Source organism: Archocentrus centrarchus, chromosome 20, assembly GCF_007364275.1.
Source record: "Archocentrus centrarchus isolate MPI-CPG fArcCen1 chromosome 20, fArcCen1, whole genome shotgun sequence".
Classification (NCBI taxonomy): Eukaryota; Metazoa; Chordata; class Actinopteri; order Cichliformes; family Cichlidae; genus Archocentrus; species Archocentrus centrarchus.
The window spans coordinates 22393117-22418905 of record NC_044365.1 but is presented as its reverse complement, the minus strand read 5'-3'; the positions used below and the strand labels follow the sequence as shown (position 1 = coordinate 22418905).

Below are 25789 nucleotides of genomic sequence, written 5' to 3'. Positions count from 1 at the left end.
TGACTTGATAATGATGATGTCAGGGCTGAATTACAGGGTAAAAGTTCACATTGAAGGCTTCTACAGTGGAGAATGGGTGAATTCTTAGCAGAAGGACACCTAATTGTGGCTCCCCTGAAAGAGCAGATCATACTCTTGAATGAATTAATGCATTTGTAATAATGTTTATGCTTTTGTCTCCACTTCAAAGCCCGCATGTACACATTGTTCCACGGGCATAATTTACGGTTGTCAGAGCCAGCAGTCTCGAATATTTCCAGTGAAGCTAGATAATTCTCTGAGCCTGTCAACAGTCCTGACAGTGTGTGCATCGCTGTTGACACCCCCCACCATCCAAACAAACACATGCCACAGAGAAAATAATTAATAGCAAAGAAGGAGAAGGAGAAGCCTGCCCAGTTTATGGCGGAGACAGCTTTTAAGAGTGGAGACGTATCATCTTGATCTTGTAAAAGCAATTCAAATGTGCATAAAACATGAAAATACATTGTTGTTGTTGTTTTGTTTGTTTTCTTCCATCGGAGCACGTAGCTTGCAAATCATGAATTATGTTTGATATGGGAACTGCTGTGTCCACGTTTTTATTTCGGAGTCAGGCTGCTGTTATTAGCATCCCGATGATGAGAGGAAGAAGAATCTTAATTGTTTTCTGCAGAGAAGCGATTGTAAAGCTCATAGAGACAGTGGAGTGCCTGAACTGAACAAATACAGTGGTAAACTACTGCTGTAGTCTATTGAGCTGCCTAATGGCACTATAGTCTACTCTGTCAGTCCAAATACTGCAGGCAGTAATCATCAGGTACAAGGTAAATCTAATTATATTCACCTTCTAAGTGGCTAATTTAATAGCTGCTGATTAATTGATTAGATTTGATATTGTGGCCCAATCACCATAATGACATGATTACTGTACATTTTAATTATTGAGACAATGTGCAGAGAGAGTAAAGCATGCTGTCAGTGTATCGTGTCAGCTCTCTCTCTCTTGTGTTTGTGTCCAGCTGCCTCAGGCTCAGCAGGGTCAGACCGGCCCCGCATCATCTCAGCCCAACCTGCTCCACATGCCCCACAGACAGAGTCCTCTCCACCAGGCCTCTTCCTCCTCCTCCACCTCCTCCTCTTCCTCGGCTCTCAGCGTGGGGCAGCTGGTCAGCAGTAAGTGTCCAACACGGTTCAGAGAAACTCAGCTCTTTATAATATCATTTATTACGAGAAAAATTACACAGGTAGTGGAATGTAGCCACAGAAATATTTTTCTCTGATTCAATAGAGTCGAGGTGGAAGGTCGTCGATCGTGATTATCCTGGGTGTTTCAGTCCACATAACACTGCAAATTTCTCCCATTCTCAGACATTTTTTATGTCAAGTTGAGGCATGTTCTTATTTTCTTAAATAATAAAGGTAACAATATTTAGCGTGTTAGTTCACATCTCAACACTTTGTCACTTCTCTGCCATTTGTGTGGCAGTAAAATCCAACCATACTCACTAAAAGCGAAGCTTTAAAAACAGCTGTGCACCAAGGTTATTACAGTTAATCAAAACTAAACTAAAAACTTGACATTAGGAAAAACATACACACAGGAAATGTCTTCAGTTTTAGTCTTTTTTGGTCAGATTTATCAACAAAACTAGAACTAGGAGCCTTTGTTGAAGCTTCCACAATACTGGGTATGGAGTGTTTTGTATTATATATTGAACTATATGTTAAAAAAAGTTAATCCATGAGAGTTTCACTGTGCTCTGAACTTACAATTTGACAAATACCAACCATAACATACTATAATACACTCAATCTCCATTTGTCTGCAGACTGCTCCTACATAAGCTGGAGCTGAGCAGCCAGACTATGTCAGATAGCAGCTACCTGCTAACAGACTGAAATGACCTATTTTTTTAGCATTTATGCACATATAACACCTTATAAAAGCATTGTATCATTTTTACATTCATGACATTAATATCTAATTTATATCCACAAAACAACCACCTAACAAATCACTAAAATAAGAGACCAAACAAAACTGTAGAATGGGCATGTACTAGTTATAATAACACAAATCTAACATTGAACAGACCAAAATGGAGCATTTTTAAATAATCAAAACAGGCAAATCCACCACAGAAACAACCATTTAGAACTAAATAAAACAAATAAAGACAAAACTAGTTTCTCTGCTGGGCACTGTAGTTTTTAGGACTTCCTCCTCCAAAGAGAAAAAAGGCACAGGAAGTCATAGGGTACGTGTTCGAGATTGTCTTCAGCTGTGGGTTAAAACATTAGCTGGATTTATGTAAGGATAACCATAAATAAACCATAGTGTCCTGCAGTGTGGCTTATTGTGGTGTTTTTTATAGATTACAGTGTTACATAAGCAATATTTTTAGTAGGATCGGTTCACTGCTGTTCAATCAGATTGATTGACTGTAAGATTTTCTCAGTATTCAATGACTCAGATCTCAGAAACAAATGTATCAAAACCAGAAAAAATTTTAAAAAGCTACAACAACGGCTACATTAACTAAATCAAGTTTTTTTTCTTATTCCAATAAACAAACCTTTAGTGTCTCTACTTCACATCTTCATTACTCTCTGTGCGGACAGCTTTTGACTGATCCCTGCCTCCTTGGATTGTTTTATTTTTTCCTTTACTGTCATTTCTTTGGTTTATTAGACAATCCAAACTGGCGTCTGTTATGTAAAATGAACATAAGTTTTATTCTGCCGGTGCGTAGGCCTTTGGCTGGGCCTTATAAATCACTGGTCCACAGCCTGTCAGCGTGCAGCTATTGCCTTTAAAAACTCTCTTTTATTCAGATAAATTTCATTTGTCAGAGTCGATTCTTTTAAGCTCCATGTAAACTCATTTCAAAGGCAGCTACAATGCCACTGAATCTAATTTTAAAAAAAGTCGCCATTGATCAACTTGTTGTGGACTCTGTGTTTAGTTTATGTTTACTCGCAGCTCGGAAAACATCTCGTGAGCACAAAAATCATAGCGGATCACTTGTGCGGTAAATGAAATTAATGTTTTATGCTGAGTACGAGCCATATCACTTCCTCTCAATATCACTTACAGAATTCATAAGCAAAGCAAAATCCCATGACAGAATCGGAGCTAAAGGAGATGAAATGCTATTGCATCTGCCGGCCAGGATTTCTGTTAATAGAAAGACAAACGCCAGCAATATTTTTATTGAGTTTGTTTTAATTTTTCACTCTTATTTATCTGGAGGACAGTTGAGCCACTGAACCGGAATAAAGTGCCCTGCTCAATATAATCTGGAAGAGTGTTAGGATTAACTTAACCTAATGCAGGTATGGATGCACATACTGTGTAAAACAGTTCATCAAAGTTATAGAAAAGCTAAACAATGACTTGAAATGCCCAATAATGCAGATACTGCAGGTTCATCACTGTAAGCAACACCATTAACATTGTCTTTACAATATATCCAGACTGCTCCTTCCTGAAAAAACAGCTTTAGATGTCTGAATTAAAAAAAAAAATTTGAAAAATGGTTTAAAAGTTGCTTACTAACTATGTGTGAGTGCAGAGACCCGTGGGCTCAGATCACGTGTTCAGATACATCTGATGTCTGGTGTCCACACTTTCACTTTTCTGTCATTTTTTGTGAAACTGGGTCGGGGTTTCCTGTCTAGATTTCCACATTACAAACATCATCATCACTTATTAGCACTGCAAGCAAAAATTAAAGCATAGAAGAAAGTATTTTTCTGCTAAACTGAAAGGCAAACACTGGCACATAATAGCCTGAGTCTAGCCTGTAATTTATGGAGGCAGCATTTTTTCCCTTCCTTTTGAGCAGATGAATTGATTGTTTTACTCATTTTTGTCCTGTTGTAATTATTAAGAGTAAAAAGCATATTGCTTAAAGCCACCCTCCTTTCCTTCATTCACTGTTTTTAAAATTGAACCTTTTATCCACTAAACTGTCTGCTTTGTGAGGGCTCTCGTTATTGTAAAGCAAATGAGAATGAGGGCTTTAATCTTAAATCATGTTTGAGTAAAGAAAAAATATGGATCCAGCTGCCGCTACTCTTTCAAACCGCTAAGTAAATAGGCTCCAGTGGGAACGATGGGAGGATGCTCATCACCGTGGAGATGATGGGAAGCTGTGAGTCCTCGGCATGTTCACACGTGTGGAGCGCGGCGCGTACGCTACACGTCACTTATGAGGCACAGCGAGATGGCAGCCCCATAGATTTTTGCTTAAATACGCTTGGAGGATTCCTTTAATAATTCATTGATAATGACCAAGATGAATAATTCAGAGGCACAAACTTTGCTTTAGTAAGCAGGATGCCAGGGCACCTGACATTGATGTACAATGTGAAATCAGTTTTTATTAGCGGGGAAATTCTTCAGTGAAGTTTTCAAATGCGGAGCTTCGCAAACAGCTTCTCTTTGTGTGAAAGCTGCGTATCGTTTGTGAGCGAGGCTCGCCGCTGCTTTGTAGGCTTGAACTGTGTCGACTTAAGGGTCAGATGGGTGAAATAATTTCTTTATACATTCTTTAATGTTTATCAGAGAAAACCAGCTCCAGAATATATGTGCATTCATACAGAAAGCTATAGTACTGCAGCGCCCATCTGTCTTTCTTTTGAATTAACAAGCCATGTAAGGTGTGTTTTTTGCCCATATGCTTTTATATGTGAGATTAAAGATTTACACTTGGCAAAGCCAAAGCCGTAACACACCTGTATTCAAACCTCAGATGAGTTTATTCTTCAAAACATCTCTCAGATATGTGTAGAGGGAAATAATAAGTTCTGACCCAGAGCAGGACTATTTTCTTTTAAAGTTGTTTAGAGGCATCATGATCGCATATGGCTGGATGTTTGCCTCATTCACTCTGAAAAATAAGGTGAGCAGAGGGCTAATAAAATGAGATGCGTGTGTTGTATTGTAGACCCGCAGACCGCCCCCAGCGAGGTGGACGGGGTCAACCTGGAGGAGATTCGTGAATTCGCCAAAGCATTCAAGATCCGCCGGCTGTCCCTGGGCCTGACACAGACTCAGGTGGGCCAGGCGCTCAGTGCAGCCGAGGGGCCGGCTTACAGCCAGTCTGCCATCTGCAGGTAAGGACAAACACAGGCAAAAAAAAAATTACCAGTATTTCTAATCAATGAAAGCAGTGCAGCCTCAATGAGCTGTCTGGTGCTCTAATCTGTGTTTTAACAGACGTCATTAAGATATTAAAATATAGAACTGGCTGACAAATGAAGCTCTCATGTCTGTACTCACCTCCTTCCCCTGACATGACAGCCGGCCGTCACTTATACAAAATACATACACAAGTATTACATGAAGCACTTAAAGCATTTAATAATTACTAAGACCTGCTCCTGTTCACTCTTCCCAAACATGAGAGAGCTTGACAGCGATGATGTATTAATAAGATTGCCGTGTTTTACTGCTTCCACGAGGACAGTTTAGTCATAAATGGGGCATTATATATTCATGAGACTATCAAGACAATCAGTGTTTTGTTCCTCCTGTTGTTCCACTTGACTAACGTTTTGCATGAAGACACCAAATGAGCCACGTTTCCCTTTCAAGACAGAATAATTGGGCCACATGGTGTCCAAATATTGCTTTGAAAAGAGGACTCAGTTGTGTAAAAATGTAAAACAAAGTATTTTGAGTGTTTAGACTAATGAAAGCTGTAGCCTGTTTAACAACCATTTCTTTCAGTTAAACTCCCTGATCTTGTTGCTGTATTAGATGTGATGTCCCCTCACAGTGCACGCGCTTTGCTGATGACCTGCACTGTTTATGTGGCGCGGCACTGTCACGCACCTTTAAAAATTTCATCGCATCAACATCAAACAGCCGATAAAATGTGAAACAGTACAGGAGCGGGGGGTTCTTATGCGCTAATGTTTAAAATCTTCAAATCACACATGAAATATTTACAGCCAGGCATAATTCAAATATTTATAACGCACATTAAAAGCCATTAGCTTCAAAAATAAACACTCTGTGGGCTATTATTTGCGCCGTTAAGACAATTTTTTTTGTTGTTTGTATGACATTGGACATGATGTCCTGATGTTTTAAGTAGCGGGGGGGTGGGGGGGGCTAACTTCACATGCTTTAGTTTAGTTAACATCAACACAGACATGAAGTTTGAGGAGGAAACGGGACGTCACAGTAGCTCTGGGGCTGCGGTTTGCAACGTAGACAGTGAACAGACACTGACAGATGCTTCCATCTTGTCTGCTTTCATTGCTCACAATGTTTCCAGGCACTTTATTAGTTTATCTAAACAGGCACAGGCTTTACATGAGGGCAACTTCAAGCCGGGGATGTGCCTGCATGTCCTCTTTTGGGAAAATGTGTGAAATCAAGGAAAATTGAAAGTTAAAAAAAAAGTGATAGCTCCCATTTTAATTGCAGGGTTTAAGAGGGACATTTTTAATAATTGTTGCAAGCTGCTGAGAATGAGCTCAAGTTTTGTCCCCACTAATTAAGTAAAAAAAAAAAAAAATGCATAAATAAATATGAACTGCTTTTTAACCATATTTTTATGCAAGGGTGAGCAAATAAAAACAAGCTAAACAGCATAAGCAGTGTTAAGTACTAAGGAGAAATTTGAAAGAAATTAAAGATTTTTATCACGGTGCTGATAAGCGTCGAGCTGCAGCACATATTCTGGCTAAATCTGTTAAGAAACTGATGAAATAATGACTTGATTTTCATCCAGTCCCTTATAAATCAACCAGCTTTATCATATTGGTTTCAGAATCCTTTAAAAATACACTGTGCTAAAGTATGATATCTTATTGCCGCCTTTCACATTACAGACTAATATCAGATAAGTTAGTTCAATATTTAGGTATAGTCAGTGTATTTAATTGGCCATATTATGGTTAAGCAGGAGCAGCAACATAAGAAACCTATTCACTGAGTGATGAAACTGTAACACTTTTGCATTTAAAAGTCTGCACATGTAAAAATGAGAGTAAAGTAAGGTAAGGCTGATTGTAGGCATGTCCCACTCAGACAGCTCTCTGTAGGTTTTGAATGCAAACCCTGCAGCAAACTATAACTCAGTCCAAACATACAGCATGTCTAAGCAGAGCTCCTTAGGTACTTTTAAGAAGAGCCAGAGAGGCTGGCGCCCTCGTGCTGATGCACTAGAGGAGGGAGTGCATACCCCAGCTGAGCAGCTCTCAACTCATTTTAGTATCCGCGGTTCCTGTTGATCCATGAAATGTCCTGTCTCTGGTGACTCTTCATATTTACTAATGTATTCCCCTCAGTATGGAGCCCTCCTCTTTTTCCTGTGTTTAGGAGGAGGATGGGGTTATAAATAATACCGCCTGTCGACAAAGAGGAATGCACCAAGAGGTGTAGAAACAGAGGAAGTTCATGCATGCATGGGCTTCTTGGCCTCAGCTCCCCTCACTATTAAAAATCGTCTTTTTTTTTTTGCATTGTTTGCTCCACAGAGAGCAGAGCTTCAGTGTGGTTTTAAGATGAGTTATTTCACTACAAAAGATTTGAAAAAAAAACACCTTATGTCCCTATTTATTTAATCATATTTGGAAATTAGGCCTTTAAGAGCAGCTGTTATTAGAACTTAATCATTTATAGACATTTACTGAGTGTGTAGTTAAACTTAAGGTTAACCTTAACTTTTATTTTTGAATCGCAGGATCTCTGGTTTGAGACCAATTTTGTTATGTTTCATCTCTCTACCTAAATTTCTGCCACTTCTATAATCTGAAATCAAATGAAGGCAAAAAAAATCCCGACATAATCCAGAGAGGAAATTAAACATGAAAGGAAATAACCTCAAACCACCAGCGCTCGTGGAAGGAAGCAATGGCAACCAGAAAAATGGAAAGATGTAGGTTTAGAAAAGTAATAAAGATGTTAAAACTATTTGAATTAAAAATATTTAATATTGCTAAAGTCACAAAACATCCTGAGTCCTGATTTGCGTCTTAAATTAAATATGAAACTGCTGATACTTGAATACTGTAATTGGGCTTTTTATTAAGAAACAATAAAATGTCGTGTCCATGACTTTCCCCCCATGTTTCTTGTCAAAATGACAAATATCCACAAGACAGCATCACTTCAGCTTTGTTGGTCAGGACGCCCTTTGAAAGTTTTTACTGGTGTCTTTAATTAAAAGGCAAACATGCTGCTAGTTTGTTTTTCAAACTCTTTGTCATGTCTTTTATATGACATATCTACCCCAAAAATCCACTCTTGTCATTCAGATCCATGCAACAAATGTTGCCATTTGAAACAACTGAACAAAATTATACTATATGAAGTTGTTGAATCCCAGTTTTTCTTCCTCTTTCATAATAAACCACATCTCATTCAAAGTTCATATCCCGAACAAAGTGTACCTGACAGTCACTGAGCTGCCAGCTAGCATTGCTTTTTAAAACTGTGCCTTCCTCTCTTACTTCCTGTAACCTGAGAAAATGCAGACTCCGTCTGAAGTCGGAATTATGGCTAAAGTTGCAGGAACTTGTAAATGTATTCTTATTAAATATAAAATGAGAGGTTGTTAGAAGATGAAAGAAAGGTTAAAAATGTATTAAATGTACATTTTGATGCATAATTCAAGCTTTTTTTGTAAATAAATGATGGTGCCATATTTAACTGCATTTTTTTTTCTTTTTGGAAGGGGGGCGGGTTATATCACCTGAGGAGAAGAAATTGGATATAGTTTTCTTTTTGTGATTTTGATTCATGAGAAATTTTAATACAGTAAATATTTAGATTTCCAGCTATTGGCGATATCTCCTTGTTCCACTATTGCCAGTTTGGGACAGAGAACCAGAGCCTCGTCCAGAAAATTAACACAATACTGGCAAAGCGTCGCCTCGAGCTGCTGCAGCTCAGGTGTGTCCAGGTGCAGGATGCAGAGTTTGTTCACCTGGATGTTAGTCTCAGTCCCTGTGGCATTCTGGTTGAGGAGACTTAAAGGCAGGCAGCTTATCCCTTGTTCTGGCAGGGCACCTAAGTAAGATTCTTTTTTCTCAATTCTCCCCAGACACACCATCCTGAGAAGCCACTTTTTCCTACCACAGGAAGCCCAAGAGAACACTATAGGTAGCAGTCTGACAGGCAAACTGAACCCTGGCCTTTTATATCCTGCCAGGTTTGAGAAGTTGGACATCACCCCTAAAAGCGCCCAGAAGATTAAGCCCGTTCTGGAGCGCTGGATGGCCGAGGCTGAAGCCCGCCACCGATCCGGCATGCAGAACCTGACTGAGTTTATCGGCAGCGAGCCTTCGAAAAAACGCAAGCGGAGGACCTCTTTCACCCCGCAGGCGCTCGAGATCCTCAACAGCCACTTTGAGAAGAACACGCACCCCTCTGGACAGGAAATGACGGAAATAGCAGAGAAACTGAACTATGACCGGGAGGTGGTGCGTGTGTGGTTCTGCAACAAGAGGCAAGCCTTGAAAAACACAATAAAGCGTTTGAAACAGCCCGACCTTGGCGCTGCCGCCCCAATGGACCCTCTCACTGATTCTCTAGAGGAGCTCCCGAAATGAACGAGCTCTCTGACCAAACAGTGGAGTGGAAAAGTGGCAGCCATTAAAAACAACAAAGGGTGGATGAGCTCCTCTTGAAATGAGAACTGACAAAATGTTGCCCAAGTCACCCGGATGGACAGTCACGAGTTTGCCAACAAAAACTATGTGTTGTCAGTGTGATTACCACAGTTATGTAAATTACCTTGGCGAAACCAAAAAACACGAAAAAAGAGATTAATATCTGAGAATTATGTAAAAACATACGGTGTGCTGTTTCAAAGAGTTTTTAGATTCTGGCCTTACAGACCAGACTGTCGCCCAAAATTTTGGTTCCCACCAGGAGGGATTTAGTAGAGAGATCATACCAAATCAAAACACTATTTACCAAAGTCTGTTGCATCTGAATAATTTTGTAATGTAAATGTGCTCTAAATTTTTACATTTGTACTGGCAGAATCTAAGCTATATCTGTGAGGTTGAGTATACATTTTATCTTTGTCTCGCTTACCTTTTTTCTTCATTGTTTGTATGTAAATATTTAAAAAAAAACAAAAAAGAAAGAAAGAAAGATGCTGTCTTCAAATTGAAATCACACTGATTAAAAAAAAAATCTCTTTTGGACATAAAAAAATTAACCTTTGCTGTTAAACAATTGCATAATAATGTTGTTTGCCTCTGATTTGTGTTTCATCTCCAAATATTTTCAGTCACAGTGTAACTTTGTACAACTTTTACAGGTATTTATTAATAAGTTCATGAGATTGATTCACAGGATGGACAAAAGGAAAAGAAACTAAGGACTGTCACATGATAACTATGATGATGATGATGATGATGATGATGATAATGTGGGGTTTCAGTGTCTGTCAAGTCTACTGCAGCTTTGTTTCGAGCTACTGTGTCATTCTATTGCCAAAGCCTGATAGCCAAAGAACACACACACACACACAACTTCAGCTCAAGGACTGGGGGAAGATTTTACCTTTTTATTTATCTGTTCCCACGACTTTCTCTCCCCTTTTTCTAAAGTGTTTTATTCTGTGGGTCAAGTTGAACAAAACAAACAAACAAAAAAAAAAAAAATGTCAAAACTGTCATGTCAAACAGCTGCCAAAAAGTGTCTGCTGTGATGAAAATGTGTTCTCTTTTTGAGCCAATTTGCTTGTGCATGCTTGAAATCACGCCACATGAAAAGATAGTTACATTTAAATTTCACCAGGAAGGCCAAAATTAGCATTGAAAATCTGAATTTTCATAATTATTTTACATGATACACCTTGAAACATGAAGTGAAATTAACCAAATGTTTGGTTGAAGCTTTTCTGTTGCCACTGACCAAACTGCTTTTTTATAACCGTAATATCTCACATCAAATGTGCTTTTCTCCAAAGATAAATTGCTCTTTCCACTGTATTCTGCATTCCTTTCGACTAAGTCAATGTCACAGTCAAAAAAAAACAAAAAAACACTTTATCTTAAACCTTTTAATTTAAAAGGTTAACTGCAAGTGTTCAGTTTTTGTCCACTGATTTTTAGAGTAATTCACACTCCATTCCTGTGCGCTCTTACTTTGTCAGAAACATCAATAATCCAGGCAACAACAACAGCAACAACAAAAAAGAAACCCTCTTAAACCGTCACTGCAAATATTTGGCTCCTACAAAAACCCTCACAGGAAAAAAAAAAAAAAAAGAAAGAAAAAAGAGGTGAATGCTGAGAATAAGTGTCACATGTCAGAGTGAGTGAACTTAATTTGAAGTGAGGTGAAATTTGATGCAATTTATTCAGAATCATGTGTCTGCTCGATATATGTCCTTTCATGTCACATTGGTTATCTCAGTTTTTCAGTCCTTTTTTTTTTTTTGTGCACTGCCGGGTTCTTCTTCGCTGCCTGGAAAACGTACACGCACACACTGTAAATGGTAGAATAACACTTGAAGAAGCTTTACACGTGTGTGTTTTTAAAGAAATCACTGAGGTTGTCTTGGAAAAGCAGAGAAGGCAGCTGCAAACTGTGGAGAATTTCACTAAATTTTCATCTGCGCATCCACAGCAGCTCCTGCTGTACGTCTTTTCACAGATGTTTGTTGTTGTTTTGTTTTGTTTTTTTATCTTCTTTTAAATGCATTGACTCCTACAGATTTTGTGCATTTTTATTTTGCTTCCAGGAGAAAAAAAAAAACACTTAACTTCAGGCGAACCTTTGGCCAAGAAATACAACTCTGCACAGATATGAGAAAGCAGCAGTGGATCCGTTCTGAAGCTTAACAATAAAGCTGTAACCAAAACCAAAAAATAAATAAATAAATAAAAGACGACACAGAAAGGAGTTATGCCTTTGCTCAACTTTTCAATGCTGGACCAAAGCTCTATAGTTATGCACATTGTACAGAGAAATAGATTCATAATGTTGACAATCTTTAAAAATCTGAGAAGAAAAGGATTGAAGCGTAGAATTGTACATTAGTTCATCCAAGGTTTACCTCAGTACTGTTCTTGTGAGAATCATAAAAATGCCATACAAGCAGCCGCAGGTCAGTAGAAAAGATGAAAAGACGACTACTCTGCACTGTGTGTGTGTCCATGTTCACCTTCAACGTGGAGGGAGAGGCTTGTGGGGTTTTTTTTATTACGTGACACATGATTGTTTTATTTTCGTGAAGTGGTCTCCTGAGCCACATGTGAGTCATCTCTTTTATATTATTGTAGGATTATTTCTCTTTTTTTGTGCCATATGTTCACCTCTCAGTTTTCAGAGCTCTGTAGACCTACGTAGAGGAAAAAAGGAGATTACAGTAATGTTGCTCTTAGCTCAATTGGGATTATTTGTTTACCACTTAAATACATGTGTGAAATTTTACTAACACAGACAAACTGGTTTGAAATTTTGTTAATAGTCAAAGAACTAGAAACCAAAGCTGAAGAGCCTGCAGAGGTTGGTTTGGTTTATTTTATTTTATTTTATTTTTTTTATATAGACTGAAAACTGTAATCTATAGAGCAATATCTGTTTGGTCAGTTAAGCAGCACTTTGTGTATTTCTAAAAAACAAAAATTACAAAAAAAAAGCTTCAAGTCTGTCACATTGATTTGTACCATAATTAGTAATAAACAATTGTTTGACATGACTTTTGTGTTTGTGTATTATGATAAGAGTCAGCCATGTAAGCCCAAAACACAGTAATAGTCAGAGAGATGGGAACCTGCATCTGTTTTATTCATAGTTATGCTGTAGAAAAGTATAATTTCCATGACACAACATACAAATTGAAATGATAGTATGTAGCATACTACAATAGCTTCCCATGAAATATGATTGGCAGGAGCTGACATTGTTAACATGCTCAAGGAGTTATTAAAAGCTTCTTCACAGTACACTCTAACTCCTCTACATTGCATGATCCAGCAGCAGCTTATGTAGCAGGCTGGTCCCGCATCAGTTTCCCATCAAAGACAAGGGGTTTATCCACAACAACCAAAAAAAGCTGCTGGCCTCTCAGCTTGCTCAGCCTAATCCTTTGTTAACGGGACACAGACACACCCATGAAATTGCTGACCTCATGCAGATTTCAGTGGCTCATGGTCAAGCAGAGTCGAGCCTGCCTCCAGAGACAATGGTCAACTGCAACCACAAGATAGAAGTCATTTAAAGAATGGATGCAAACAGACAAAAAGCTTTATGACAGAACACTGTTTTACAAGAAATGAGAAAGACCACTTTTACTTAGGTATGTTTTAATTGATGTCTATTTTTGGATTTCAATGGGCAAGTACTGCTTGCCTTGCTTGTCCTGACAGAGCAGCATTGATATATGTTTCTGAAATGTGCCATTCTACATGATAAGTACCTTAACTTTAGGTACTTTAAACATATTTTGATTGTATGACTTTTTTCAGCTTTGCAAAACAGTTACCCAATACAAAATTATGTTCAAAATCTTGTGCAACACTGCTTTTCAAGTAATAAGTAAGTAATACGACACAGGGCTGACAATGAGCCTGAAAACTGTGCTCAGTGAGGTTTTTTAATGACAATTTTCTTTTCTATACATAGTCTTGATTTACTGTACTGTGGCACCCCTGCTTTGTTCTTGGCCCCCCTGTGCCACCTCATTTAAACAACAACAACAAAAAAACTCTGGAAATGCCCCTAGATAGCAGATAAATTTTGTCTTGATTCTGTCTTAATGCGTCTTATTACACATTAATGAGATATATACTCACCAGCCACTTGATTAGCAACACCTGTTCAACTGTTTGTTATGACAGATATCTACATGGCAACACCTCAATGAATGTAGGTGATTCAAGTACCTTTTTGAACGTGGCATGGTTGTTGGTCCCAGACAAGCAGGTCTGAATATTTCAGAAACTGCTGATCTACTGTGATTTTTGCAAACAACCATCTCAGGGTTTACAGAGTATGGGGTCAAAGAGAGAGAAATTATCCGGTGAGCGGCAATTCTCTGAGCGAAAATGCCTTTTTGATGTCAGAGGTCAGTGGAGAATGGCCAGAGTGCTTCAAGCTGACACGAAGGCAACAGTAACTCAAATAACTCCTTGTAACCACTGACAGTATAAAATATGGAAGTAGCTTCTAAGTCGGAAAAATTAAGCCATTGCAGAAGTGACTTAAACCTGTGTTCTATCCGAAGGCCACCAGATGGCAGTAGCTGTGGCTGCAAAAAGACTTCCGGTCCTATAAACACTTTCTGACTTAGCCTGTGCAAACACTTTCCTGATGATTTTATGGGTCACTCGTTCATTTTGGGTCATATCAAATAAAAAATTTAAGCCAGTTACTGGTCATGCTATGTTTAAAAATGTAGCATTATATAGGATATACTTATTGGCTGATTGTCATGAGCCAATGAGGAAGTGGTTTCGCAATTAGCCCTGTTAATGTCCAGCTAACAGTAACTATCTTAGCTAAATAGCAGTTAGCAGCCACGTTATGACTCGATTCATTAAGCTGCCTCTTAATAAATTAAATTATTTATTTCAGTGTTGGCAAATCTGTTTTTACTGTACATCTTTTAATCTATTTGAATCAAATTATGGAGAATCAACCCAACGAGCTTGCTTAGAATAGTAACATTAGCTACCATCTCAATCTTTGTTACAGCAATTCACCCTGTTTTTACAATAAATATCTAAATGCTAATGATTAATTATCTGTAATAATAATTGTCTTAAATATTCAGAATAATTTTTATCATTTTGACTCTACCGTTTTTCTGCCGAATACTGTTGAGCTTGTATTTTGTGTTTCAGGAAAAAAAAAAAAAAAAAAGCGCTGTAGCGCGGGTACAAGGTGCTGCTGAGTTCAAAGTTTTGAGCAACATACAAATATTTTAAAAACATCTCTGATTCTCCTTTCATCTTTTCAAAGTTATTAAGAGCATCAAAATAAAATCAAACTTGTCCTGACTCTCTCTCTTTGGGAGGTCATGGTCAAGTGCATCTTGAATCACCCCAAACAAACTTTCACATCAGAGGTGGTGCAGAGTCACGTGACCTGTTTGACCCTTTGTTAATGGAAGGGTGGATGAATGGATGTAACTGCCCATTTAAAGTGTTTTGATGAGAGAAGATGCTGTAGAAAAGAGTCTCATATTTTAATACTTGCCTCTTTATTTACATTTGCTTAGGGTCAGCAGAGAAGAATGCATGTCAGGTTTGCTTCTCATCAAAGCTTCATGCGTTTGACTCGCCAAATAACAGCAAGACAAGTGTAAAGAAGCAGAAATATATAAATAAACAGGGAGAAAGCCTTTTGAAACTAAACTCAAAAGTTTGATACAGCTTCCCTGTCCGTGGTGCCTTTGAAAAATGGGCAGGCTGCTGAAAAGAAAGTAGTAAATAAATAAATAATAATAATAAAAAGCACAGACAACATAAATTATTAACATTAGACTGAAAACTGATGTTCAAGATGCTTTTTCGTCTTCCTTTCAGCTCCCTCTCTGTCTCTCTCTCTCCACCCTTCATTTCAAAATGCTGGATGTATTTTTGAGCAGTGATGGCTGAGGTGTACGCAGCTCGAGCGAGATATTTGATATTCTTTTGTTTTCTATCTGCGCCATTTTCATTGTCTTTGCCATTAAGGGTGTAATTGTGCAGATGCAGCTCCTGACCCATATCTGTTTTCTCGAGCTGTTTGTATTCTGCCGCTGATAAAAGTTTACTTTCCGTCCTCCCTCTCTGCGGCAGCATCGCGCGGCTTTTGATTGAAGTCTAACGGCTCAGTTAAAAGGAGCTCTCATCATATATTATGGAGTAAATGTCGAGCTTTTTATCAGTCATGAATCAGTCGTGAATAGGGTATGAATGTGTCACGCCGACAAGTTTTGTTCTTATTTGTGCACAATTTTAAGTTTTAACCACTTAAATCTTGTTGAATCAAGAAAGCTGAACCCTTTTCCTAAAGTCTGTCTGTTGTTGATGCGCTTCATACTTTTGTAAGGGAATCAAACTATGTCAAGACATTTGAAATTGTTTTTATTAGCTGATCAAAGGAATGTATACAAAGGAATTTCCTCACACTAACAAAACTGTTCGAAAAATCTACTTAGAGTTCTTTTATTAATGCGCTTTCAGTTTCACTTTAGCATACTGCACGTCAGGATGAAACAAAACAGGTAATAAAAGTACAAAGAAAAGCCAGACACTTTATTAGGTACAGGACAAATGATTGATCAGCCAATTATGACAGCAATTAAATGCATTTAAGCATGTAGACATGATCAATACGACCTGCTGGAGTTCAAACTGAGCATCAGGTGATTTAAGTGGCTTTGAGCGTCGTGTGGTTGTTGGTGCCAGATGGGCTCGTCTGAGTATTTTAGAAACTGCTGATCTGTTGGGATTTTTTTTTTGCAAACAACTATCTCTAGGGTTTACAGAAAATGATCCAGAAAAGAGAAAATATCCAGTGAGCGGCGGTTCTCTGGGTGAGAATGCCTTGTTGATGCCCGAGGCCAGAACAGAAGAGGTCAGACTGCTTCAAACTGATAGGAAAGCAACAGTAACTCAAATAATCGCTCAACCAAAGTAACGAGTGGAGCTCATTACCACAGTAACGAGTGGCACCTGGTGTGGTCTCCTGCTACAGCAGAAGACCACACCGGGTGACACTCCTGTCAGCTAAGAGCAGGAAAATTAGGCTACAATTCACACAGGCTCACCAAAAGTGGGCAACAGAAAACTGGAAAAAATGTTTCCTGGTCTGATGAGTCGCAATTTCTGCTGCATTCAGACTGTAGAGTCAGAACATAAACGCACAGATACGTCCCACCTTGTATCAGTGGTATTGGGGATATTTTCTTGGCATACTTTGGACCCCTTGGCACTAACGGAGTATCGTGGCTATACAGCAGACAAATCTGCAGCAACTGTGTGATGTTGCCATGTCAATATGGACCATTGAATCTATGCCGTGAAGAATTAAGGCAGTCCTGAAGGAAAAATGGGGTCCCGTCCAGTATTAGAAAGGTGTACCTAATGAAGTGGCCAGTAGAAAAACAAAGGAAATGTAGCTATGGTGCCTCCAGTGACTGAGTATGCATTAAAGCTGAAACAGTTAGTTTACAGTGTTTCACAAAGTTATTCCGACATGCCAAAAAAAGTTCACGCTCTACAATTTTTTATCATTTGTTAACAGTAAAAAAAAAAAAAAGCATCCAAGTTTTGTTTTTGGATAAAACATTATTTAGTTCTTCCTTCATCTTTTACCCCCCGCTCACCCACGCCCCCACCTGTGGGGGGCCCCCGCAGCCCACAGTTGGCTTAGAGAAATACACAGTAAAAAAAAAGGAAGACTCAACACATATTTTTAAGAAAACTCTTGGAAAACCTACATCTGATTCTTTTTCTTTCTTTGCTAAGATCTAAGAGCAGAATACAGTAGTCTGAGGTTTCACACCCGGGCCTTTGTGGTGTGTGATGTTTCTAGTAAAGACAGTCGCCCAGTAAAGACGGGTTTTGATCTCTGAATCTTTGTGAATTATTGTTTTTATATATATATATATATATATATATATATATATATATATATATATATATATATATATATATATATATATATATATATATATATACACACATATATATTTCTGAACCTGCAGAAGCAGCTGAGGTCCCCTTAAAACTATAAGTCCTCCTTTTTTTTATATCTTTTTTTGGGGGGGGTTTGTTCTGAGCAGATTCAAAGTGAAGACTCTGACTGTCTGACTGGTTGAAATAAAACATTCCTGTTCGACCTGCAGCCACCTGAAATTGTCCTGAATGGAGAGAGGGAGCAGAAATATAATGACATGTCGGCGCTCCAAATGGATTATGTTTCAATATCAGTCAGGACACAGAAACAGAAAGGTGGAGGGAGAGAGTGCATGTGTTGGATGCAGATGGTTTTAAATTGCTGCCTTTGTTTTCCATCAGGCATGATGCATTCACTTTCCTTATCTTTCAGACAATGCGCGGTGGGCTGATGTTCTGGGTAAATGAACTGTCTGTATATCCCTCACCCTCCGCTCCTCCGCCTTCTTGTTTTCACTTCCTCCTCAGGGTTGAGATGTTGGTACACTGACTGTGAAGCCCGAGCTGCTCAGGCGTCTCCCACTTTGCTGCTCTGCACACCCAGATGCCTCTGGGGGTGCAATTACCAATCCTCACATGCAATCGAGGTTGGCCATGCATATGATCCCTTTTGCTTTCACTCTTGTTTCTGTTTTTTTTGTTTTTTTTTCCTGCCCTTTTTTCAGCATTATTAGCAATGACACAATGTGAGGTATTTGCAGGTAGAGGAGTTAATAGCCTGGTCTTTACAGAGACACCTGTCTGACTCGAGCAGCTGATTGCATCGGCCCATTTAACTTTGTAGCAGCCCGGTTTTTGAATGGATGGCTTTAGGCAGTGATGTCTCTGTTTTAGAACAGGAGTCTGTTTGCAAAGTACCGCAAGCAAACCCGGGCAGATGCTGCAGCTGCACGCCTGCTCACTCTGCTTCCCACCTGCTTCACGCAAACACAGTCTATAAAGAAAATCATCGATAACTTTTGATGAGAAGTTCACATGCAGCTTTTTAATGCAAGATTTTAGCCAGAACACCATAAACCATTATTGCTGAGTCTCATAAAATTCTGCTTTTCCATCTGTCTACCTGAAATTCATAAAATAAGAAATCTTTATTATAAATGAAGTGTTTAATATAGATGCAGGTCCTATTAGTAATTCATTTTGTTCTTGATTAAATATATAATGTTCCTTTGAGCCTCTTGATTCTCTGTTTTTAGGGACTGCATTATATTTGATTCAGGCATCCCTTGAAATTTAAGGTTGACGATGGTGGACTAAGTATGAAAGTGCGTTTTACAGTAGTTACAGTCAGCTAATTTGCTTAAACAATTTTATTTTATAACATGAAACCAAGTTTATTCTGTCTCTGTTTAATTTTGAACACCCCCAAAGTGTTCAAAATTAAACATATTATGATCAACGACAGGAAACGATGAAGAGCGTGAAACACAGGCTGTTAGAAGCAGCTGAGAGAGTCGGCAAAGGTTTGAGTTTTAAAGTTATGTTGCAATCTGCCTGCACATTGATAATTAAAACTTTTAATACATCAAAACTGAGGTGCTTGTGAGGTGCATATGCTGAGGTGCATAGTGCCTAAAGGTCACTGTAACTGTGGAGATCCAAACCTCCTCTGGCATTAACATCAGCACAAAAGCTGTGAGCCAGGAGCTTCACCATGGGTTTCCACCCTGTTGGTGCAACGTGTAGGAGGCCTAGTACTTTTGTCCACATAGTGTAGCTGCCAGTACATTCAATGGTACACAACAAAAAGTAAACTGTAAACAAATATATGCTAGCTTCCAGGTCTGAAAAGTGAAGTTAAACGAGCATTGTTTCTAATGGCCTGCAGGGGGCGAGTCCTCTGGGTGCAAAAAAAACTCTTATTGATGAGAAAATGTCCCTGCTGCTCACTTGACCTGTGACCTCTTTAAACACTTTCCTAAAGAGTTTGTGGTCTCAGCCTGTAGTTTCAAGTCTTTCTGAATATAACATGATTTTTATTTTGAAAATTATGGTCCCCACCAGAGGGAGAACAATAAAGTCAGGTACGCTTTAGGACGGGCCTGCCTTTGTGACTGACAAATACAGTATGAGTATCCCTCTGTTTCTCTGTCAGATCCAGTCCACGCCTGTGATTTCAGGTTTCAGAAAAAAGAAGGTCAACCTAAGGCCTCACAACAGGACTTCACTAACCAGTGGATGATGTCACAGTGGCTATGTCCATCTTTCACATATTTTTGCAGCATTAGTGACATAGGTAATTCAGAAAGTCTTTGGCATTGCTGTTACTCTGAATCTGGTAGCGTTCACCTTCATTATTCCTGTACAGTCTCTTAGAGCAGAGCCATAGCAACACTGAGGACCTGCATCATTCATCCTCTGACAGAAGGCTTGGCAAAAAAAAAAAAGTCACCTTCTTTTTATTTAAAATGGATAAACTGGAATTTAACCCAAAATTAAGATGATTTCATTTCAGGGCTAAAAAAAAAAATTTACCAGATGTATAAGTTGTTCCTTCATATAAGCACAATCAAACAGTCGCTTTTGTTTTCCGTACTGGAAAGTAAATAAATAAATACATCCGTATCCTGGAAACAGTGGTGATTTGGATAACACATATACTGTATACATAAAGATTTAATGATTCAGTTTTGGTGTCTGTGCCCGGAGCCTCATCACATCCATTTAGTGCCAGAAAACGTGCTGCAAACTTGCGCCTTAATCTCGCGACCAAAGAGAAACGCTGCACCGTATGTTGCCTGAAATGGGTGATTATGAGCTATACGAGCAGCAGATAAAAAAAAAAAAAAAAAAAGTGAAATAGTTTCCCTTCTGTCAGCTAGTTTGTAAGCAGCGTGTGAAAAAAAAAACAAAAAACAAAAAAAAATCTTTGGCAAAGTGCAACTCTTCTGCGCATGGGTCATCGCAGCTTTAAGAGCTGGAGGAAAATAACTGGCCCTGCCCTCCATCATCCTCTCATCCCACTGACCTCTACGTAGGGTATAGTATACTTACAACACACACAGAGGCAGAGAGGGAGAGAAAAGAGAATGATTGCATATCTGAAGGCATCAGGAGAGCGGATATGGATGGGAGAGGAGTGTGACATGGTCGGACACGTCTTTGCTTTCTTATTAGTGAAGGCCTGCGCGGACACTTTGGGCCTTTTTTATGGGGCCATGATGAAACCCCTCTTCGCGCATCTGCAGAAAATGGCCAGGGGAAATCACAGATGAGAATCACTCAAAGACAGGCAGATGTCAACAGGCCCATAATGATAGCTGATGGCCCCAGAACACTCTCCCTTCTTCCCCTCTCAGCCTTACCTGCCCAAGTTGCACTATCCTAGAAAACATAATTAGAGGTAAAACAGAGAGACGGAAGCTTTAGCTCTCTGTTTTTCTGTAACCAGTGCTCTTTGTTTTATACATCAGGGAGGCCCCCCCTCCACATTCCCAATCTCTCTTTCACTTCGTGGAGAGAAGGAGGAGGAGGAGGAGGAGAGCTCCCTCTGTGAGACGCCAAGGTGCTCCCAGTCCATTGTGCTGCTGGCTGTCAGGTTAAATTAGGGAGTACAGGCTCCGTGAGTGTAAAAAAATCAATACTTGATGGAAGATTGCTCCCCGGAAAATCTGTTTTGATTCCAGGATTAATTCTTGACCAAAGGCTCCTGCAAAATGACATGCCATTAGCCTGAAAATGAACACATTCTGCAGTGGAAATTGGATGGAAATGTGTCAGGTGATTGCCCCGGCTGGTTGTTTTGACTCTTCGAGCGAGGGGACTGAAGGTGTGGCTGCCGCGAATGAGGCCTCCGGGCCGACTCCATTTCCAGAACAGAGACAACTCCACCGTGGCCTCAGAGTATTCTCAAGGCCATTGTTGTCCACGGCTGCAAATGCACTGCACCAAGGTGAAATGCATTTACCCGCTGTCCACTCTCTCCCGTGTTTTCCATAAAGCGTGGCATGAAGAATGAGAAAATCTGAAAATAAAACAAGGAGCTTTTTTTTTTTTTCTCCCACTCTCTCTTCTCAACAGTGGGAAAAGGGGAGGAGGGATGCATTATGGATGAGTGAATAATGTGTTTGTCATGACGGATGACATTTTCTTGTTTGAAAACTTAAACAGGAAGCTGTGAAGATGCGCCGGACAGCACTAAACAAGCGTCTGAGCGGTTTCTGACACACTGACAACGTGTTTTATTCTGAAATACACAACATTCATTTATCTTTCATTTATTTCCTTCCATATTTTACTCATTAGGCTTGAAGTGTTTTCAGATAAAAGGCCTTAAGGAGCATTTTTTAATGCAAAGTAACATTACTGTATATTTTTTTTTATTTTTGTTGTTCTTGGGCTAAAATAGTTGTTCTTGGTTGATGTGATCTGGCTAAATGCCACATATAAACACATGCCACACCTATGTTACATTTTGATTTATTTAAATTGGGATGCTGTGAGAATTTTTACTTGCCCTTGCCTCTGCAAATAATCATCTTGACGGGGCAGTAATTAAAGACACAAAAGAAATGTCTGAACCCACATTTAATCCTTCTAGTTTATCTTCAAAACCCTGCAATCAACAATTATGATGGGTTTCATACTTAAGTATGTATAAGTATGCTGCAATTATTAAGCATTAAAATAAAATAAGTGGTATTGTCAGATGAAGCCTCCTCAGTGTAATTAGGATGATTTTAAAAAGCAGCAGACAGATAAAAATATAAAAAGAAACAGAAACAGATGACTAGAATTAAAGCAAACAGGCTGCATCGGTGATGATGATGATGATGTATGTAGTCCCAGTGTGGACAACACTCAGTTTTAAAGTGGGACTTTAGCGCCCTCTGGAGGCTTAAAACTGTCAATGCCTGCTGGGGAAAGTCACTAAGCGACAGTGTAACATGTAAACATGCAGAAGGTGAATGTGTAGTCAAAATAATTTACCTGACCCTGGGATCAACTGGTGACCTATCCAGGGTGAGGATAGGTTAGGCTCCAGCCCGACACTGCTGGATGAGCAATTAAGAAAATGAATCAATTATTTTAATTTTTAACATTTTAATTTTATTTTTTGCATTTTTAAAATTTTTATTTAACTATTTATTTAGCTATATGTATCCTGGAAATTTTGTGTTTTTAAATATATTTTTATTTTATTGGCTTTTTATCTGTATTATTATTATTATTTGTTGTTTATTAATTTTGCGGTTTTTTGTCGTTGTTTTGGTCCAGTGAATCACTGAGCAGCATGGTTGCATATAAGGTCCTGTAGGCTATAGAGTTGATCTGAGCTGCTTTCAAAGGATCTTCTTTTTCTTTCGGCTGTTCCCTTTAGGTGTTTCCACTTATCTTTTATTTATTTATCCAGGTAAAAGTCTCACTGAGATTAAAAATCTCTTTTTCAAGAGAGACCTGGCCAAGAGGGCAGCAAAAGTTACAATAAATGTAACACACAAAAATATAACAATCAAAGAAGCAAACACCACTGACAATCACCACAGGCAAGTGATCATAAACATTGAAATCTTATGCAGTAACATACCTTGTTTGCCTGTAATGTTAAATGACTCAGTTTGAACTGGAAACTTTTATTTGCATTTTCCCGCTGATTCACAGAGTAATTTATTCTAAAACTTAAACGATGGCCAGTTTGATTGATATAATTTAAATATTACTTAGTGTCATACCCACCAGTCTCAATTCCTGGCATAACATTTTAAAGTAATTGGCCAGATAAATTAACTAAATAAATGTTTTTCTATTTTTGAGCACCCATAGCCTTGTTAGATAATGTAACATTGTATCGCCTGCATGGTTCATGCATGGTTTTAAATAGGAATGTGGTTTCGTGCTTTTATACACTTAAAGTTTGTTTGTTTTGTTGTTGTTGTTGTTTTTCTCACAGGCTATTGTGCAGTTGTTTTATTGATCTGGCAGACCTGAGAGCAGCTCAAGTCGGTGCAGTAATCACTCCAGGCCAAACGGTGGCGCGCACGCGTTGATGCAGTTTTCCGCCGTGGTTTAAAAAGCACGAGCAGAAGAAGCAGCGGCGGGTCGCTTAGCCGCTAGTGCGTTAAAAATCGTATGTTTTGTTTTTAAATCATCATGTCCTGGGTTAAAGCTGTGTCTCTGAGTGGAGAAGATGTCTTCGACGAGAGTGCCGACGACCTTAGTTTACAAAGTAAGGAGTGGACCTCCAACATGAAGAAGCGACTGAAGGTAAAGTTAGCTCACCTCAGAAACTAAACCCAGATTGGTTCATCACACCGGTACCCTTAACCCGGCGTGCTGTGCTGTGTCTCCGTGTTTAACTCGTCCAATGTCCTCCGAGCAGGACGGTTATGTTGACGGAGTTGATGCCGGTGAGGAGGCCTCGCTTCAGGTGGGATTCAACCTGGGTTTCAAGGAGGCAGCGGCTCAGACTGTGGCCGTGGGCCGGCTCAGAGGAATCGTCAGGTAAACTGTCAATCATATCATACGTCTTAAATTGGGAGTACTGCGTCAGTACTCCCAATGAAACCAGCAAGACGATAAACAGTCTTGCCTCTCTTTAAATGCTTATGTACACACGGAGGCCACTAATAAGATGTCACATTTAGAGATAACACAATTTTAAAGAGGGTTCACGAGCCTAAACGTCTGTGTAAACCTCCATGATAAACATGACTGGGGCTGCTCGATTACACATGTATTCCATCCATCGACAGCAGACTAAGCAGGGTATTCCAGACCTCCTCCCCAGCCACACCTTCCTGGGCCTCCTGTGGGATCCTAAGGCATTCCCAGGATCAGCATGAGCACATCAAGTGCAGTTCCTTCACAGGAAACTATCACAAACAGATCCAAATCCAGGGATGCAATTCATGCATTGTGTGGAATTTTCAGCCTTAGCAGATGTATGCAGTTTGGAATTTCTCTGTTTTAACTGTTGTTATGAGAAGAATTATTCACCCATTGTCAATATAGCTTATTGTACACTCATGGCCCATGTATTAGTTAGACCTTGTTAGTACCAGGTTTGACCCTGTTTTACCTTGAGAGCTGCTTTAATTCTTCATGGCACAGATTCCACCAGGTGCTGGAAACAGTCCTCAGATATTTTCATCCATATTGACTTAATAGCATCACACAGTTGCTGCAGATCTGTCGGCTGTGCATCCATGATGTGAGTCTTCCATTCCACCGCTTCCTAAAGGTTCTCTCATGGATTGACATCTGGTGACTGTAGAGCCCGTTTAAGTACAGAAGCCTGAACTCTTGATATAAGGCAGGATGGATCCAGCTAGAATAAGTATAAAGTAGCCAACGAGGCACCAACCAGGATGTGCTCTGCCTTTAATCGTGTGGTTTAGAGTCAGTTGTCCCTGCTGATTAAAACATACAATATAGGTGCTTGATAAAGGATAAATCATGTAAGTAATCCCTAAGAAAAAAATATTAAAAAAAAAAAAAAAACATTTAGGAACCACACTAAAAACTCATTAATTGAGAAGTCCTCATTCATGCCTCTGTGGAAATTCTTTCAGGTTTCAGCCTCATTCTTGCAGAGAAACATCCTGAGTCTGTTTTGTACTGACTGTCATTGAAGCGTCCTTTATGTGCCATTGTATGTGACACTGTGGTCTCTTTGTGTCTCACAGTGCTATATGGTGCTGGTGCCAGATCCGGCATCCGGAAAACCCCGTCCCTTCCTCAGTGACTGACCTCCTGCAGAGGGTCACGCAGCACGAAGACCAAGTAGCAGACGGTATCAGGAAGGCTCTGGAGAATCCTCCGCCCAGTGTGAGCGACATCTCTGAGAGCATGGAGGATCTGGAGGTGGAACAGGCAGGTCAGGGCTGCTGTGAGGAGGGATGTGAAGAGTCGGACTGCTGCAGGAAGGGAGAAAAAATGGACTTGGATGTTCTTCACAGGCCACAAAGGCTCTGCTCGGGTTCCTCTGGGGAGCTGCATCTCCTCATGCAGCGCTGTGTGGATGTAGTGTCAGAACTGGGAATGCCGCAGGAGCTCATCAGTCACATAGAGGAGCTGAAGGACCTGTAGTGACTGAAAGACCTGAGATCACAAAGAGTTTGAGTGACGAATGAAAGAAAACAGGCTTGGTGTGAAGCTCTTTCTTTTAAAAAAAAAAAAAAAAAAAGCACAAAAATGGATAAAATGTTTTATATGC

At 39.4% G+C, this 25789-nt stretch overlaps 2 protein-coding genes across 6 annotated transcripts in view; both read left to right on the top strand.

Annotated features, from left to right (window-relative positions):
- The window catches only part of pou6f2 (POU class 6 homeobox 2), an 81454-nt gene extending 68895 nt beyond the window's left edge, over nucleotides 1-12559 (top strand). For 4 of the 5 annotated variants that reach the window (XM_030756039.1, XM_030756035.1, XM_030756036.1 and 1 more), the window contains 3 exons: nucleotides 1002-1155; nucleotides 4935-5103; nucleotides 9048-12559. In XM_030756039.1, the coding sequence (XP_030611899.1) occupies nucleotides 1002-1155; nucleotides 4935-5103; nucleotides 9048-9555 (831 nt within the window). In that variant the 3' untranslated portion in view covers nucleotides 9556-12559. The remainder of the gene's footprint in view (nucleotides 1-1001; nucleotides 1156-4934; nucleotides 5104-9047) is intronic. The other variant, XM_030756038.1, reaches the window with a different exon arrangement.
- An 11085-nt stretch (nucleotides 12560-23644) lies between these two features.
- On the top strand, nucleotides 23645-25789 carry otulina (OTU deubiquitinase with linear linkage specificity a). The gene is made up of 3 exons (XM_030757022.1): nucleotides 23645-23838; nucleotides 23954-24075; nucleotides 25260-25789. The coding sequence occupies exons 1-3, from the start codon at nucleotides 23725-23727 to the stop codon at nucleotides 25660-25662; spliced, it is 639 nt and encodes a 212-aa protein (XP_030612882.1). The 5' UTR covers nucleotides 23645-23724; the 3' UTR covers nucleotides 25663-25789.

What these genes read in the sequence shown, in the direction of transcription:
- otulina (XM_030757022.1), top strand. Translation starts at nt 23,725, where the DNA reads ATGTCCTGGGTTAAAGCTGTGTCTCTGAGTGGAGAAGATGTCTTCGAC. An exon ending in ACATGAAGAAGCGACTGAAG is followed by an intron (nt 23,839 to 23,953) that starts GTAAAGTTAGCT and finishes TCCTCCGAGCAG; the next exon opens with GACGGTTATGTTGACGGAGT. An exon ending in CGGCTCAGAGGAATCGTCAG is followed by an intron (nt 24,076 to 25,259) that starts GTAAACTGTCAA and finishes TGTGTCTCACAG; the next exon opens with TGCTATATGGTGCTGGTGCC.